The sequence below is a fragment of the Chanos chanos genome, chromosome 4, assembly GCF_902362185.1.
Source record: "Chanos chanos chromosome 4, fChaCha1.1, whole genome shotgun sequence".
In the NCBI taxonomy this organism is placed as follows: Eukaryota; Metazoa; Chordata; class Actinopteri; order Gonorynchiformes; family Chanidae; genus Chanos; species Chanos chanos.
Window position 1 is genome coordinate 21,656,291 of NC_044498.1, and position 16,473 is coordinate 21,672,763.

A 16,473-nucleotide genomic window follows, 5' to 3' on the forward strand; every position below is an offset into this window, starting at 1 on the left:
ATCAAAATACTGTGAAAGGACCCTAGTGATAATACAGTGAATTTTATTTTTCTTAATGCTTAAAATGACACATCTCATCAACCCCCTTAACAGAGTTTGCTTGTTTTGTTACTGTATAAATTTCTCAACTCTAATAACATAAATTCTACTAATTTCCCAATGATGTCCTAAATAATGGCATGATCTTCCAAATAATTAATTAGATGTTCTTTTTGCATATGTATAATAGGAGCTTATACAGATAAGGCACAGTCAAGCAAACCAGACTAACAAGTGGTCAGAACCATTTCTCCTACTACAAGGCATACAGGATTAATTGAAGTGAAATCTCATCAAAGTTCCAATACAGTTAATGAAACAAGAGAGAAGAAGGCAACCAGTTCACAAGTTTGTCATCTGTATGACCCTGAGTTTACTGTAATCTCAGACTGAATCATTACCTATGTCTTGCATCTTCTCTGATGACAATAGACCTGAAGAACTTTGATAACACAGGTACTAGAAGTCTTACGTTTACACAGAACATCTCATTCAGCACTGCTCTTTCTCATATTTGAGAACATGGATTTGGTTCTCAACACCAGTTATCACTCATCATGGTTCAAATACTTGATCAGTTTTCCTGGTAGGGAAAGGATGTTACTGCACCTCAGTCTCGGACTCCCAACACGCTGGTGTATCTTCACTCTGCAGAGCTGCATCAGTGGACATGGGATCTCTGTGAAAACAACAAAGAGAGAAGGCTTGAAATCTTATACAATGGCAGGTGAAAGACACTTTTGACAGGCATGAGGATACATTCAATAGGAACATGTTCAATGTGTAATTTTGCTATTTGTTGTTTTTGTGGTTTCAACTGCTCAACTTGAAATAACTATAAGGTGTATTATAAGTCATCAATATCAAGTAAATGAAGATAACTTATATATTTGCTTAGCCCACAATTCAAGTATCATAATAGAATTGCTGGAGTATAAAGAAATATTTCAGAATTTATACCATATTTAACATATGAGTGAAAAGAATAGCACTTGCTGATTATGACTGCAGAAGCATACTAACTTGTTCTCTCTTTGATACCAGCCCAGTCTTCACAGCTATCTAGATGGTCAGTGAGTCTGGCACATAGCTTCACATTCCCCACATAGTCCAACAAAACATCAATGATGGGTCCTGCCCAATGGCTCACTGAGGGACTGGAGATTATGTCACAGAACTGTCCATGAAGACACATTATATAAATTAGGATCTTCCTGTGCTTTACTCTCTGGATTAGAAAAGAAAAATTCTTGCTTATCTTATCTGGTTTACCTGCAAGCATGGTTCTTTTTCACTTAGCCTCAGATCCTCTTTGAAACGGGGCTTCAGTGGTGGGTGTGGTCTGCTGCCATACTTGCACTGAAAGCAGGACATGGCATTGCAGCCATTGCCCATCAGGTACTTCAACATGGGAGGGTGCTTCAGGCATAGCATTATAATTGACGGGAAAGTAGTAGGAAGATTTGGGATCAGAGCATTCACATCAGCACCGTGCTCCACCAGCAATCTAAGAGTCTCCATACAACCCTGCCTGGCAGCCACCAGTATAGGGCTGAAGGTATCCAAGTTAGGATTGGCACCGGCCTCTAAGAGCATTGCAGAAGCCGCCACATTACCACTGGCAATGGCAAAGTACAGGGCTGTGGTTCGACGGTCTTGGTACAAACAAGAATGCTCTGGGGACAGGAGGGCATTGACATCAAAGCCAGCTTGGATCAGGAGTTCCAGTGTATCATCCTGATTGTTCTTAGCTGCCAGATGAAGGGGGCTGATGCCACTTCTCTGTACCCTAGACCTGCTAGTAACATGTATCAGTAGGGACACAATCCTGAGATAGGAAGACAGGAGGAATGAGAAGAAGCAGTTTTTGAGTGTAGCATTTTAGAGGTGCTGAGAACCTAACATGACTTTTCAACTGACTTACATTTTTTTTGCAAACTGTTAGGTTTTGAGAAAGGAGTTGAATCTACAGGTCAGCCTCAGGATGACAAAATATCACAAAGTCTTAAAGTATGATTCTGAAGGCTTGCTTTTAAACCTCATTAGGGATATGGCAGTCATTCTATAACTTGAAAAACTGACCACAGTAAAATAGCTAACTAAGGTGTTTGACATAAGGTCAGCTTCTGAGAGAAATAGAGAAAGACCTCAGTGATGAGCAATGATGTAACCCATTTTATCTGCCATTTTTAAATGTCCTTACTCATTGTATCCATTCTGAGCAGCAATATGAAGAGGCAAAAGACCATTGTTGGTTGGTCTGTTGGCGTTAGCTTTATTCATCAGAAGAAGCTCTGCAACATCCTTGTGGCCATTCTTACAGGCTTCATACAGGGTGGTAGCCCCATCTTTTGCCTGGCTATTCACGTCTGCACCTGGGTTGTACAGCAGTGGATGTTTTGATAAGATTTCATCTTTTAATGATAAGGTTAGCAATATTAGCACACATTTTGAAACTGATCAAAGAGAAGAGCAGTATCAGGAAGTGGCATTAGAACTCATCGCCATTATTTTATTTAATTAAATGTGAATTCATGGTGATTCATATTGTATTCCAGAATGAAAATGACTCATTATAACTGAATACCAATTATTTAATTGATGACAAAACTTTTGGTATCTATATAACTGTTTTGTAACTAAAAGGCTCAAGATCCTGTAGAAGTGCCTCTGATGGCTTACCATTTTTTATGAGGAAGCCTACAGCCTCTGCGCTTCCAGTTTGGGCTGCCACAAAGATGGGTGTGATGCCATACCTATTGGGTGTGCTAAGTTTGGCTCCAGCTTTTACCAACATTTCACAGATCTCAATGTGGTTACGACACACAGCCTCATGCAGGGCGGTCCACCCTTGGATACAGCTCCTGTTCACCTCAGCTCCAAAATGAAGCAGGAGCTCCACTATCGCTCCGTTCTCCACCTCACAAGCTTGTTCATGTGTTTTATTTCATAAATAATTCCATAGATAATACAGAAAGGAAGAAGAAATTGTTTAATCATTTCTCCCAATTCAATCCATTCAACCATTTTTGAATGCATTCATTGTCGCTTTCATATATCATTTATACTTAGTAATCCAACCATCCATTCATCCATTTGTTCATCAGTCAGTGCATCCATCCATCCATCCATCCATTCCTCGATCCATCCATCCATCCATCCATCCATCCATCCATCCAACTTCCCAGATTGGTTCAATAAAGAACATATGATGTTATTGAGGTAAATAGAATCTGTATCTATAAACTGAGGAGAGGTACCTTTACAAAGGGGAGTTTCCCCATCCTTGTTACAAATGTTAGGATTGGCCCCCCATTCCAGAAGGCATTCCACACAGCTCACATGATCAGCCTCCACAGCCAACAAGAGAGGGGTTTGTTGCTTCTGGTTAAATGTGTCTATCAGCTCAGAATGTACTGAATAGGGAGAGTCAGGTTATACTGATATGCATGAAGATATGTAACAGTGCATAACTAAAGAAGTAAACTGGATGTTCTTTAAATAAATAATAATAAAAAAACTGTACCAGAGTTACAGATCAACTAAATTGGAACAGACATTGCCTGAAGATACAAGGTTGTGTTTTTGCTTGTAGCTATGTGTGCTCCTATCACCAGTGACATCTCTGTGGCTTAAAGGATTGTGAGGTATGAAGTCAATCCTTCCTCTGTTCTAAGATTGCCGTTCACCTGTCAGTATCACCCTAAGGCATTCTTGTTGGCCCAGTGCTGCAGCCTCGTGTACTGGCATCCATCCTTGCTTGTTCTGCACTCTGAGGTCTCTCCCAGTCTGAATCATCTCCAGCAAACCACTCACATTACCACTTCTAATAGCTCCAAAGAGTGGATCAGTGAGCCTTTACGAGAATTACAGACATTTAGTGTTTCAGAGGTTGCGAAAGAGTGAAATCCTTTTGAAGTGAATGGAAGGGAATATAGGTATCACTGAATGAACATGACTACAAAGTACTTTCATAACACATGTACACTTTCATGTACACAAAACTAGAAAATAAAACAAGTAGCTACATAATTACAAGGTATCTTTAAATGTCTAATATAATGTATTTATCACAAGCTACTTTTGTGCAGAACTGTAACATCTCCAGCCACTTCAAATTTTGTGTCTTTGTGGGATTTCTGATCTCTAAAAAACTGCCATACACCGTTAAGATAAATAAGTTGTAATTCATGTGTTATGGCTGATTATGTTGCGTTGTGGACTCCTCAGTTATGTGCCACACTCACTCAAGGGGCTCTTTAGTGGTGTACAGAGATCCATCATATCTTCGCCATGCTACACATCGAGTTCCATCACTGTTGATAAAGGAATAGCTCCTTGTTGCCTCAGATGTAGGAAGATTTTGAAGAAGATCGAGTTTCATCCTAGAGTTTTATTCAAACACATAAACACCATCAGACAAAATGGCACGAAACAATTTGAACTTTTTTTCTTTTTTACAAAGTAAGACAACATCTGTTGATTTACAATGAATCCATTAATATGACAATGAATCCATTAATATGACTGACTATAATAAGATACTTTGGCTAGTAACACCATTATATATATATGCACTAGGTCACTTGCATGCAGTTGTAGGCAGTGTTTCAAAATACAAGCTATAACATGTATCTTGATGTTGTATTTTTGCCCTTGCTCACTTGAAAGTATATGAATACATGGTGACAAGTCCCTTTGGGTTAAATGATTGTGAAGTTTAAGGTCAAAACTTCTTGCATTCTAAACTTGCTGCTCACATGTCAGTATCAGGCTAAGACATTCCTTCTGATCCAGTACTGCAATGTGCTCTCATCTGTCGTGAAATTACTTTTTTCTGTGTATTTAAAATGAGACACAGTGGAAGAAAAGCACAAGTTTAATGTTTACATATCGCCAAAGAAATCTATTCATGAAAGCCATCCTTGAAATTACATATTAGATTTATATTTAATTTGCCCACAGATCTTTGAACTGTCACCTCCATTTGTTACAACATGGCATATGGGGTAATCTTCCATAAGATTGATAAGGAATTCATCAGGATAACTTTGTAGATGAAGTGGAAACACATATATCCAGTTAATTATCAATAAAGATAAAATGTTTGTAATGAGGTTTTGGTTTCCCACTTGGCAGTTCCTTCACTGGAAGTCAAGGTTATATTGTTCCTAGCAGCTGTTGAATGGTCTCATATACATGTGCACCAGAAGAAAACATAGACACAACTACAGCACAGAACACTGTGACCTTCATTTGGGCCATTGCAGTCTATGCTGGACCTCAGGGTAAAATTAGGCTTTGGCAACCTGGGCAACGCAAGCACAACATGTGCCACTGCAACAAGACGCTAGAACAACAGACTTGTCAAATGACTCGAATGTTACTCTGTCATCACCTTAGCTTTCTGAGCAAATGTTAGGACCGATTAAGAATTTTTTTTTACATTTTACCCGTTCATTCTCCTAAAAGCAGCAGCACTGCCATGTTTCTGCAGACCATGTGACACTACATTTGAAGCTTAAAAGCACATTTTTCTAACAACATGAGGCTTGAATAATTGCACTAGGCTCTTGGCAATGAGGCATAGTATTTGCAATGTGCAGTTGGATGGCATTCCTGCGTGCGACAACTACCTCTTACATGTTGATTTTTATTGAGTGTGAATTCCTTTCAACCTAATCCCTTGATTCTGGCAGCCCTGTAGCTCAGTTTCAATGTCTACACTGGTTTTATTGGTTTTATTTCTGTTCACAGAAGGCATAAAATATGTGGATATCTCACAATACCACTAAATACAGCAGGTATCTAAGTTTGGATTAAAATTAGCATCACCTAACTGTGATGACTGTGCAATACATGAGACTTCAAGTTCCTAAACAATTCAGGCGAAGACTTTTGTTATAGTGATATGTTACATGATAAATACAAGCGGCATATACAAAACAAACAAACAAATTAAAAAACTGAACAAAAACCCCTTGTTGCCAAAACTGAGATACGGCAAGTTATTATTATAATCTAATACACTCTGTTTTATGCAGCAGTAAAGACATTTCTTAGAAAGAACCTGAAAATCTTAATTATTGCTTTCATAACTTTTAAAACATTTTTGTGAAACAAACAAATCCAGCAAAGTCAGAGAAAATTCTGCCACCATAGTTTAGCACTTACCTTTTTTATTCTACAATTTTTTTGCAGTGTTTTGTAGGTCTTGAGCGGTAAACTACAAGTGTCTCTCCTACTGTCTTCAACTCAAGTAAGTTTTCTTGTGAGCCCAAAGAAGACTCCCACTTTAGTCAGGTTCTCATGTGTTACCCAAATGGAGAAGTGGGCATTATCCCTATATAACTCCCTTAAGCCCAGATAACTCAATTATCAGTTAAACCATTAAGCTCAGTTTTCCCCTTGTAATATTTTATTCTTTGTTATGTTAATGTGATATGAAACATATGACATAAACACAATGGATACAAGGAGTATGATTTCCTTTACAGTTGTGGGCCTCAAGTGTGGTAAGACATTTGAATTCAAAAGAGCCAAGCTAAAGAAGCTAAGTGTAAGTAATCCAGTCACAGATATTTATTTCATAGAATATACAAGCTAGTTCTGTCATAGAGGTGTATAAAAGAGGAAACATTAACTATATAGAAAGATAAGTGGAGTATGGTGTTTATATCTTAACATAAGGTATTGGGTGAGTGCAGGAAAATTGGGGCCAAAAAAGGGTCATTTCCGATAGTCTGAAGGATCCTTTACCACTTTGCTTGGTGGTATAGGATCCACTGTGTTACCTAAGAAGAGGATCCACTGTATGATCCTCTGTTAAGCTGCAAACCTGTCTGCCTCCTAGTGGCCATATTTTGAAATAGCACATCAAAACATTATCATTGTGCTCCATCTTCTTGGAAAAAACTGATGCACATCTTCTACCAGATTCAGATTTGGTTGGGAGAAATGCTGTACAATACTGTATAAATGCCCCGTCAATTTCTGCCATATCATCATCAGTCAAGTGCATAGGGCATTCCAGGCCTTGGATTGCACTAATTGCTTACTTCTAGTGTACTTGGAAGGGTTATTGCAGAACTTAGCTTTTGCTAACCCAGGCAAAGAAAGGGATAAGGACATTATTGTGGACATTGTATTAAAACTGAGAAAACTTAAAAGTGAAAAATGATACAACACAGAATTTATTCCTACCTGCTTCACTATCCAAAAATAGAGCAAAATTTAGTCTTTGACTACACTTTGGGATGCCCCAGGTTCATTTTATTTTATCCCAGGAGAATAGCAATTACCTCCTGTGGTACTCCATGAGTGAGTGAAATGTCTTTATATGTCCTGAATAAAAAAGCCCTGAAATAGCAATAAGGGTATTTTGAACTCCTTTTGAATTTACATGTATTTATCTCATAATAGGCTGGCCATCATAACAGCATTTTTTGTGCCGATTGTAAGTTTCTCTGGAGATATTTAAAGAATATTCAATTTTACTCTCATATTTAATTCCTTTATTGCTATTATAATTTATTAACCATTTCTTGTTGTCCCAGTATAGAATGATGGACACATAATTGTTTTCATTTTATTGAAGGGTAAAAATAATTCACATTATGTCATTTTAACGAACAGCAGAACTATTTATCAGAGATACGAAATATACAACAGAAACTCAGAAAGCACAGAACAGTTTAATTGTGGGAGCCTAACACAATCCCTTCTGGAATTTCAAATGGGAAGGAAAAACTAGCCGCATTTGAATTCAGGTCTCTTCAGTCCTAATCTAAATGACAAGAAAACAACTGTGACCAATTCTATTAAGATAATATTGAGTGCACTCTCCTTATTTTAAAAGCTGATGTAAAATGTCCAAACTCACTTCATAGACTTCAAAATCATGGACACCCATTCATATTCGATTAGGCTTTTTTCAAGGGCATTAACCACACAAAATTACTGATTGCTATGTACCTCATTGAAAACAACAAAAAAGAGGGGTTATGGAGACCAGGAATAAGTGAAGCTGAAAGCTTTTGCTATCTTATCCAAGCATTCCCATAGTCATAGAGTGTTATTTCAACATTTTAGTATTACCTAAAATTAGCCTATGTTTGCTTTATTGCATATGCCCTTTGCCCCTAAAGTAGATGCTAAATGCTAGCTTCACGACTTTGTGGTAAATATTAATTAAATATGCTGTACATGTGTTATGTACCATGATGCATTGACTGGTTAGCTATCTCCCTTTAACTATTTCGCCAACCAATCCCATGCAAGAGATGCCCTAGAGGGAGCTCACTGTATCCATTTGCATAACAAAATGTCTTCATGGGTTTGACTTGAACTCCTGCCTTATCTCACAAATGAAAAGAAAACAAAACCAAAGGAAAAAAACAACAGGACTTGATCATTTCTTTAACTTACCATTTAGCCCACACTCAGCTGCAAAAGGAGACTGATATACTCTTAAAAAACTACAAACAGGAATTACATCTATTTCATCTATACACATACAAAATATACAAACGTTCAAGGAAAAACTATCACTCAAACATTCGCCCAACTGCAGTTTTTCTACCGCAGGACCTATGTGACATTGCTTAACCGCTCAAAATATATACTACAATTTTCACCTCCTGAAACAGTAAAAATACTCTATGTAAATCTATATTTACAAAACCTTTAAGTATGTACACAAGAAGCATCTGTTAAGAGTACTGTACACACATCTGTACACACATCTATACACTATACACACATCCAGGTAATGTTTGATTTTTCTGCCAATTATGACACTCTGATGACACAGACATTATCAATCACAAATGTAACCTTTTATGTATTTTGCTTAAGAAACGTGAATACAAAAAGAGAACCAGTGAAACACATTCTTGAAAATTCAGGTGAAAAGTACACATGCAAAAAAACAAACAAACAAAAAACAAACTCAGAATTCTTGAATACGCTCCTGATAATTAAGAAATTTAATAAGTCTTCCAGGGATGGGTAATTTGTTGATGCTCCTCAGTCTATGCGTCCCAATCAGACTACGGATCCTAAGTCTGCAAAGCTGTAACAGGGGGCGTGGAGGTGCTGTAATTGCAAAAACAAAATGTGGAATGTATAAATGTTTAATAATGTGTAACCATGTAGTGTTTGTGTTTGCAAGTGTACAGGAAACTTGAAACAACGTACTTGCTTTCTCCTTGATGTTCGCCCAGTCATCATAACTGTCCAGATGTTCCATGAGTCTGGAACAGAGTTGCACATTCCCCACATAGTCCAATATCACGTCAATGATAGGTCCAGCCCAGCGGCTATATTTCTCTGTAGAGATCACCTCACAAAACTAGCATTAAAAGAGAGTAGAAAAAATGAATGACTTATTTCAATTCAGACCAGAAGAACTTGTATAATGACAGCAGCGATAACTATCTGAATCAATTTTTCATTCCTCCTACCTGCACACAGGTCCTTGGGGCGTTGTCGTTTCGATCGTCATAGACATGCCTGGTGCGTGTGGTCTTCAGTGGTGGATGAGGATTGTTGCCGTAGAAACAGTTGAAACAAGATAAGGCATCACAGCCATTGTCCATCAGATACTTGAGCAGGGAGAGGTACTTCATGCAGAACATGACTGCAGCCGGGAAAGAAGTTGGATGAGTGGGGATATAAGCATTCACGTTGGCACCGTGCTCTATGAGCAAACTGATTGTCCTGAAACAGCCCTGTCTCACAGCCACCAGCAGTGGATTGAAGGTGTCCAGGTTGGGGTTGGCACCGGCTTCAAGGAGCATTTGGGTGGCCTCGATGTTGTTGTTAATGACACTGAAATACAGTGCTGTGCTGCGGCGGTCCTCATACATCTTGGAGTGACCTTCAGACAGCATGGCGTTGACATCAAAGCCAGCTTCAATTAGAATCTCCAAAATTTCGTCTCTGTTTCGTTCTGCTGCCAAATGGAGTGGACTTATCCCACTGCGTCTGACTCTAGCCTTGCTGGTGGCAGGTATCAGCATGGACACAATACTGAAACACAGACAAGCTACTGTTTTATGCCAGATCAGAACATGAAAACTATACCATTATGTCCTTTGGTTACTCATTGATTGCTGCCTCATTGGATGTATCCACAAGCATTTCCTTTACCTTGTGATTAAAAACCTTATGACTAAAAAAAACCACACATCAGAAGTAAAGATTCAATGAAAGCATTATTGCATTTGCAGACTCACTATCTATAGCATCATGAAGTTTAAAGGCAGTAAACACTGGACATGCCACTCAGGGAATCGACAACAACCCAGCAATTCAGCAGCTAAATTGGAATGTTATGTGAGAGAGGAAGGAATGTATGAACTGGATGGGGCGGGGAAAAACACTTTTTTGGTTAATTCTTATAATTATGTGAGATATAGTAGCAACGTTTTTTTTGTTGTTTTTTTTTACAATAACCTTCAGCATTTCTACCATTATACACTCTCTGCTACCATTACACACTCTGACACTGACACCATGATGTGCTAGTTGTTCAGAAAGCAGATGTTACATTTACCCCATAAGCTGGATTGAAAAAAAAAAGTCAGGCTAGCTGGGAATCTTTGAAAAATAAAATTAATTCAATATATCCAATGTTTCCTACAATAAACAAAATAGCTGTTTTGTTATTATTTTGATTACATTTAGAAGTTTTAATAAACATCAAAATTAACAGCTGGTGCTTCATCAGTCTTCAATGTATGCATGAAAAGCTTTTAGCCTAATCTGTTATCTCTGATGAAAAGAACATGTTTTACACAAGATTAATAGCAAGTAGCTTGTTTATTATTTTTTCTGTTAAATATATTGAGTATTTTGTTGATTAATAAACATTAAACTGATCACACAAATGATGTTAGAATAGATATTGATACTTCCTAAAAAAATCACTTGGCTTATTTAATATCAAGAGCAGAGCATGCATCAAACATGAATTAATATATTTACAAAACTGATGGAGGGTGACATGACAGATGTCATACTTTCTAGCTATGCTGCTCATAAAACCACATTTATGACTGCAATCTTAAACTGGTCTCTGACCACTCACCCATTACTTGTTATTTTTCTATGTCTCATTCTGTAAGTAACAAGTTGGTAAAAGGTGGTGATTGTGAACAACTTCAACAACCTTGAACAACCAACACTATATGCTACAACCAACTCTCTTCTGTGTGTTACAGCTAACCCCACTACCACTGTTACTAACCCCTCTTACTGTTTGTTAGGGTAACTAATCCCCTCACTGTTTATTTCAGCTAACCCCCTCACTGTCTGTTCCAACTAACCCCTTACTGTCTGTTCCAGTTAACTCCATTACTGTCTGTTTCAACTAACTGTCTTACTGTCTGTTTAAACTAACCATCTTACTGTTTGTTTCAACTAACTCTTTCACTCTTTGTTACAACTAATCACTATTTGAGGCCTGATGTATGCTTGGCTCACAACCATTGTAAGCAGACATTTAAAAGCTATGGGCCTCATTCACCAACCGTTCTTAAGAGGAAATTTGTTCTTAAAACCCACTTATGCAGCTTTCTGACATTCACCAATATTTTCTTATTTGGTATTTGTAGGTAAGAACAGAATATATGCACACTCAAGAGCACACTTACGCACATTTGAGTGCTGACATGTTTGTGCAAAGTAATTGTTTATGGTGTTTTCCTCCATTCTACAGCTGTATAATATTATAGGATTTAAATTACTATAGTATTTTTTTATTATCATATTTAATATTTTTGAATAATTAGTTTCATTATTTTACAAAGCACTACAGTAACACTTCATGTAACACGCCAGAATGTAGTGCATATTTATTCATACCTTTGTACAACGAGCAAAAAGAGCAATATGAGAATATAACAGTTCATGTAGACTGTGATAAGTGAGCAGGTGCGTAGTTTTACATACACTACTTATGGTTTATCCCATCTGAAACCAGACAGGTTGTAAAGCAGGTGTGTGAGAATCAGTCAGTTTTACTTTTATACATATGGATAAGTATTAAAATATCTGGACAGAGCAGACGCAGCCATTGTAGCCTTCTCTCCCGTCTGCGACTGTACGCGTTGCATAGAACCATTAAGGCGGGAGCAGAAGTGATGCCTCAAGCTACTTATTGGTTGTTAGAAAAGAGCTCAGAATTACGAGAAATAGAGTCAGAATTGCGAGGGGGAAAAAGCGGAAACTGCGAGAAAAAAAAGTCAGAATTGTGAGAAATAGAGTCTGCATTCCGTGGAATAAAGTCAGAATTGTGAGAATTAAAGTCGGAATTCCGCAAAATAAAGTCGGAATTAAGCAAACTTTTTTTCTAATCTGGCCGATACGGGTTTCCATAGATTCCGGTGAGTGCACACGGCCCTGCAGTCTCATGGGAATTGGCGGGGCGTTCACCTAGCTAATTGGGAACAACTGGCACCCGCTTTCAGTTTACGGGTACAATGGGATTCATCATTATAAGGACAAAGATGCGAACAATTGCAGTTTCAGAACACATCATGAATCTGACGTAGACTTTTTCTTAAGAGCTTTCTCAAGAACAAATTTAAGGAAAAACTTAGGGAGATATTGGTGAATGAGGCCCTATGCTATCTGAAAATCTCCCGACAGACAAATAAAATTATTTGAGTTCCTTATCATACAAACTCATTAATGCAGTAATCAAAAATAACAATGAGACATTACAATATAATTTTGTTCAAAAGTCTTTTTCTTTTGACGTGGCAAAGTGTTCTTAGACAGGATGGATGACTAAATAGATATGCAATAGTAAATATATACCTATATCTTTTTGCCCCGCTTTCCCCTACAAATGCAGAGAAAGAAAGACAGAGAGTGTCAAAGACAGAGACAGATAAAGAGACACAGAGGGACACAGATTTGGGATGACAGTTTTAGCAACACAATGTAATCTCTGCTACTGAAGTAGCTTTATATGGAGAACAGGATCTATGCTTGGATGAAGGTGAAGGTTACGTGTTAATTTTGCAAATCTATGGCACAACTACAACAGCAGCCATTAAAACTTACTTAACCGCCTTGTCATTACCGCTGGTAGAGCCAAAACGGAGGAGGTCTGTTCTGTAAACCAATGCGAGATCATGAGGCATAACACAGCTTGTTTCTCAAGAAGCCCTGTTGGCTTGCTTTGAAGTTCCTTAACATGAGTCCCCATCCACAGCATCAAAACAAGGGACAGAACGAAGTAACTTCTCTGTCTCAACAAGATTGCCCCTCAAGGCCATTGTAGCCAAAAGTATTTGCTTACATATACCTTTGGGAGACAGAATGTTCTTCAAACCGCCAGGTGGAGATTTTGAAGCATTAGTTTTGTTCGGATATATGTGAATGAAAGAGAAAATCATCTGACTCCATATCATGACTTAAGCCCAAAACTGAATTCAGCAATAACATTCACTCACCCGTCATTTCCACGCTGGGCAGCAATATGAATGGGCAGGAGTCCAGTCTTGCCAGGTTTGTTGGCATCTGCATTTTGAGACAGAAGAAACTGCACTATCTCATCGTGACCATTCTTGCTGGCTTCATAAAGTGCTGTTGCTCCATCGGAAGCTTGGCTGTTAACATCCGCCCCTGAGGTACAGAACATACATGGCAACTGTATGACATTCCTGAATGGAAAACAAGTCAATGGAAGTAAAATAAGGTCAGAGAAAGTGATATGAATGTTCAAAGTGGCCTGAGAATTGACTACAGGTTGATCAGACCTAGTTAATTCCGTTTGGGTTGTAAATTAAACTGTATCTAAGTGGAAGCATTAATTAAAACATACTCAATGACAACAAAAGGAAAAAAGTGAGAAGAGAAGGTGCAATTACCGTTTTTCACAAGGAAGCGAAGTGCTTCTAGTCGTCCACTTTGAGATGCCACAAAAATAGGTGTGATGCCATACATATTGGGTGTGTTGACTTTGGCTCCAGCTTTGATCAGCATCTCACAGATTTCCAAGTGGTTACGACAAACAGCCTCGTGCAAGGCAGTCCAACCTTGGATACAACTCTTGTTCACTGCAGCACCATAATTCAGGAGGTGGGCAACAATTTCTGGATTCTCCCTTTCACAAGCTGGATAAACAGATGGCATTTTTGTTGGCTAATGTAGCAAGGCACTCAGTAGTTATTATGTATATGTTAATAGTCAAATGTAGTATACCTTTGTACAGTGGAGTTTCTTTGTCTTTATTTGCAATGTCAGGATCTGCACCTCTTTCCAAAAGACAGCTTACACAAGCTACATGTTCCCTTGAAACAGCCAGTAGAAGGGGTGTGTAATTTTTCAGGGTTCGCTTATTGATCATCCCTGGTTGAACTGGGGGAGTAACAATAAGCAGGTGAAAAAAAAAAGAAAATAACTGAGTCAAGGTCAGATCAACGGATATTCTGTGGGATAATCTGTCATGCATCTTACCGCGAAGCAGAATTTTAAGACAAGCTTCTTGACCATGGCACGCAGCCTCATGAACAGGAATCCAGCCAAATTTATTAGCCTTAAGAATGTCAACATCATGTCTTTTCATCAGTTCCTTCATTGTTTCCACATCACCATTCCAGATGGCTTTCACAATGGGCTCAACCACTCTGTCAAGGAAACACATTATATTAGGTGGACATCCTGAGCTAGAGTATATTCTGACCAATAATCACCTTAGGTCATTCTTTCATTACATGTGACACAGAGGGAGAGGAAAGGAGTGAAATCACTCCCTGTAAGACACTCACTCCTCAGGTTCTGGCTCAACTTGCAGGCTACCATCATAACTACGGTAGGCCACCATCCGCTTGCCATAACCGGTGGTAAAGTGACTCACAGAACATATGTCTGTCATGTTTCTACAAGATGGAAATGAAAGATAGTTAGTCTTCAGTCGTTGAAACCCAAGTCAACTGCAGTTGCTCAAGAGCCGTCAATTCAGGTTTGTGAACACTACTTGTTCTTCAGAATTCCTGCTAATTCAAGCAGTATACCTATATCCTTCGCAGTTTTCTTAGAGTTATCCAGTTTAATGGTTGGTCTGTGATTGTTGTTGGTGTATTTAAGGAAGAGCTTGGAGTATGTTAAGAACCTGAGTGGAAATCTAAACAAGTAGTTCAGAGGCACAGCTATGGGGCATGTTTCTATTTTTCTCCCTGTTGGCATGTGAACTTCTAAGACTGTGCCACTTGGACGTTTTCCAGGGGATGTCTTTTGGACACGTTAGGCTCTGCTGAGTGGATCAAGACAGGTGCTGCGCACGTGGCCTGCTGTTGTGCTGTCATGCAAGATTGTGAAGCAGGTGTCGGCTATCTGTAATTGTGAGCGACGTTAAGTAAACAAATGGTGGAAGCAACGTGAAGCAGTGTGATGGCTGAGTTAATGTCCTAGGCTGAGCTTCATATCTAAGTTCATAATATGATATAAAAGTTTTGTTTACCGAACATATTTTATGTCAGTATACTTGAGTGTACTCAATGTTTCCAAATTATGAAGCTAACAGAGCTGGAACAGTTTTGGTTATTATGATAAGTAACATCTTTACGTAAATATAACTTAGAATTTTAGAATTTAGAGCATATTAAATAAATGTGTGTTTAACACAGGTTACTTTTAACTTAATCAGTTTCTCTTGGTTCAAATGTTATCCTCAATGCCCCCCCCCTTTTTTTTTTTTAAATTTCCAATACATATTGCAGGGATTGTACTCATAAAATACTTTATAATGCCCTGGAGTTTTGTTTTGTTTTCTTTTCTTTTCTTTTCTTTTCTTTTCTTTTTTTGGGAAAGTTTTGCAGGTGTGGTTGGCTGATACTGTACCTTGGTGGATTTGCAGGGCAAGCAGCTGGGGCAGGCTGCTGCTGAGGGGGCCGAGATGAGGTGGTCGGGCCTCTGACAGATGTACCTGGCTTATTTTGCATGCTGATGGTCTTTGTGCTGTCAGATGAAGAAGAGTGGGCCTCGGCAAGACTGCGCTCGATGGCCAGCTGCATGAGCTCATCGTCAGACAGGTTACTGTAGAGACTGTAGTCATCAAATGCCACGCTGTTGCCCGTTGAACCTGGTGCAGACAGGCGGGCAGCTGCCATGATGATCCTGGAAACCAATGAATCGCTTGAGGAAGAAGAAAAATTTGTCAGTGAGTCATTGGCAGAACCGCTGGAATAGACAAAAATAAAGCCATTACTGAATATTATGAAGATGATTACGTATTTATCTGAATGATGCAAGCCTGTAATGCTATTATTTAGTGATATACAGTACAAATTGTCACATACTTTCACTCAACTACTGTTGAAGTAGCTTTTGAATTTGTTTATGTGTATTCAAAGTGACGAGAAACTTCACCCAGGAGCACATTTCTGGAGCAATGTTATGTGTGCTCATAATTTTTTTTTT

The 16,473-nt window shown here is 38.5% G+C and overlaps 2 protein-coding genes across 2 annotated transcripts; both read right to left on the reverse strand.

The window, feature by feature from the left end:
* Window positions 1-587: 587 nt before the first annotated feature.
* Window positions 588-3,837, reverse strand: LOC115810611 (ankyrin repeat and SOCS box protein 2-like). Its single transcript, XM_030772576.1, has 7 exons — window positions 3,729-3,837; window positions 3,300-3,455; window positions 2,722-2,967; window positions 2,243-2,414; window positions 1,312-1,867; window positions 1,063-1,216; window positions 588-718 (listed from the first exon to the last, which is right to left on the reverse strand). Exons 1-7 carry the CDS (start codon window positions 3,835-3,837, stop codon window positions 588-590), a joined length of 1,524 nt encoding a protein of 507 aa, XP_030628436.1.
* A 5,152-nt stretch (window positions 3,838-8,989) lies between these two features.
* Window positions 8,990-16,163, reverse strand: asb2a.1 (ankyrin repeat and SOCS box containing 2a, tandem duplicate 1). The gene is made up of 10 exons (XM_030772035.1): window positions 15,895-16,163; window positions 14,823-14,933; window positions 14,512-14,681; window positions 14,257-14,412; window positions 13,923-14,168; window positions 13,506-13,677; window positions 13,114-13,164; window positions 9,504-10,071; window positions 9,238-9,391; window positions 8,990-9,135 (listed from the first exon to the last, which is right to left on the reverse strand). Exons 1-10 carry the CDS (start codon window positions 16,161-16,163, stop codon window positions 8,990-8,992), a joined length of 2,043 nt encoding a protein of 680 aa, XP_030627895.1.
* Between the last annotated feature and the right edge of the window lie 310 nt (window positions 16,164-16,473).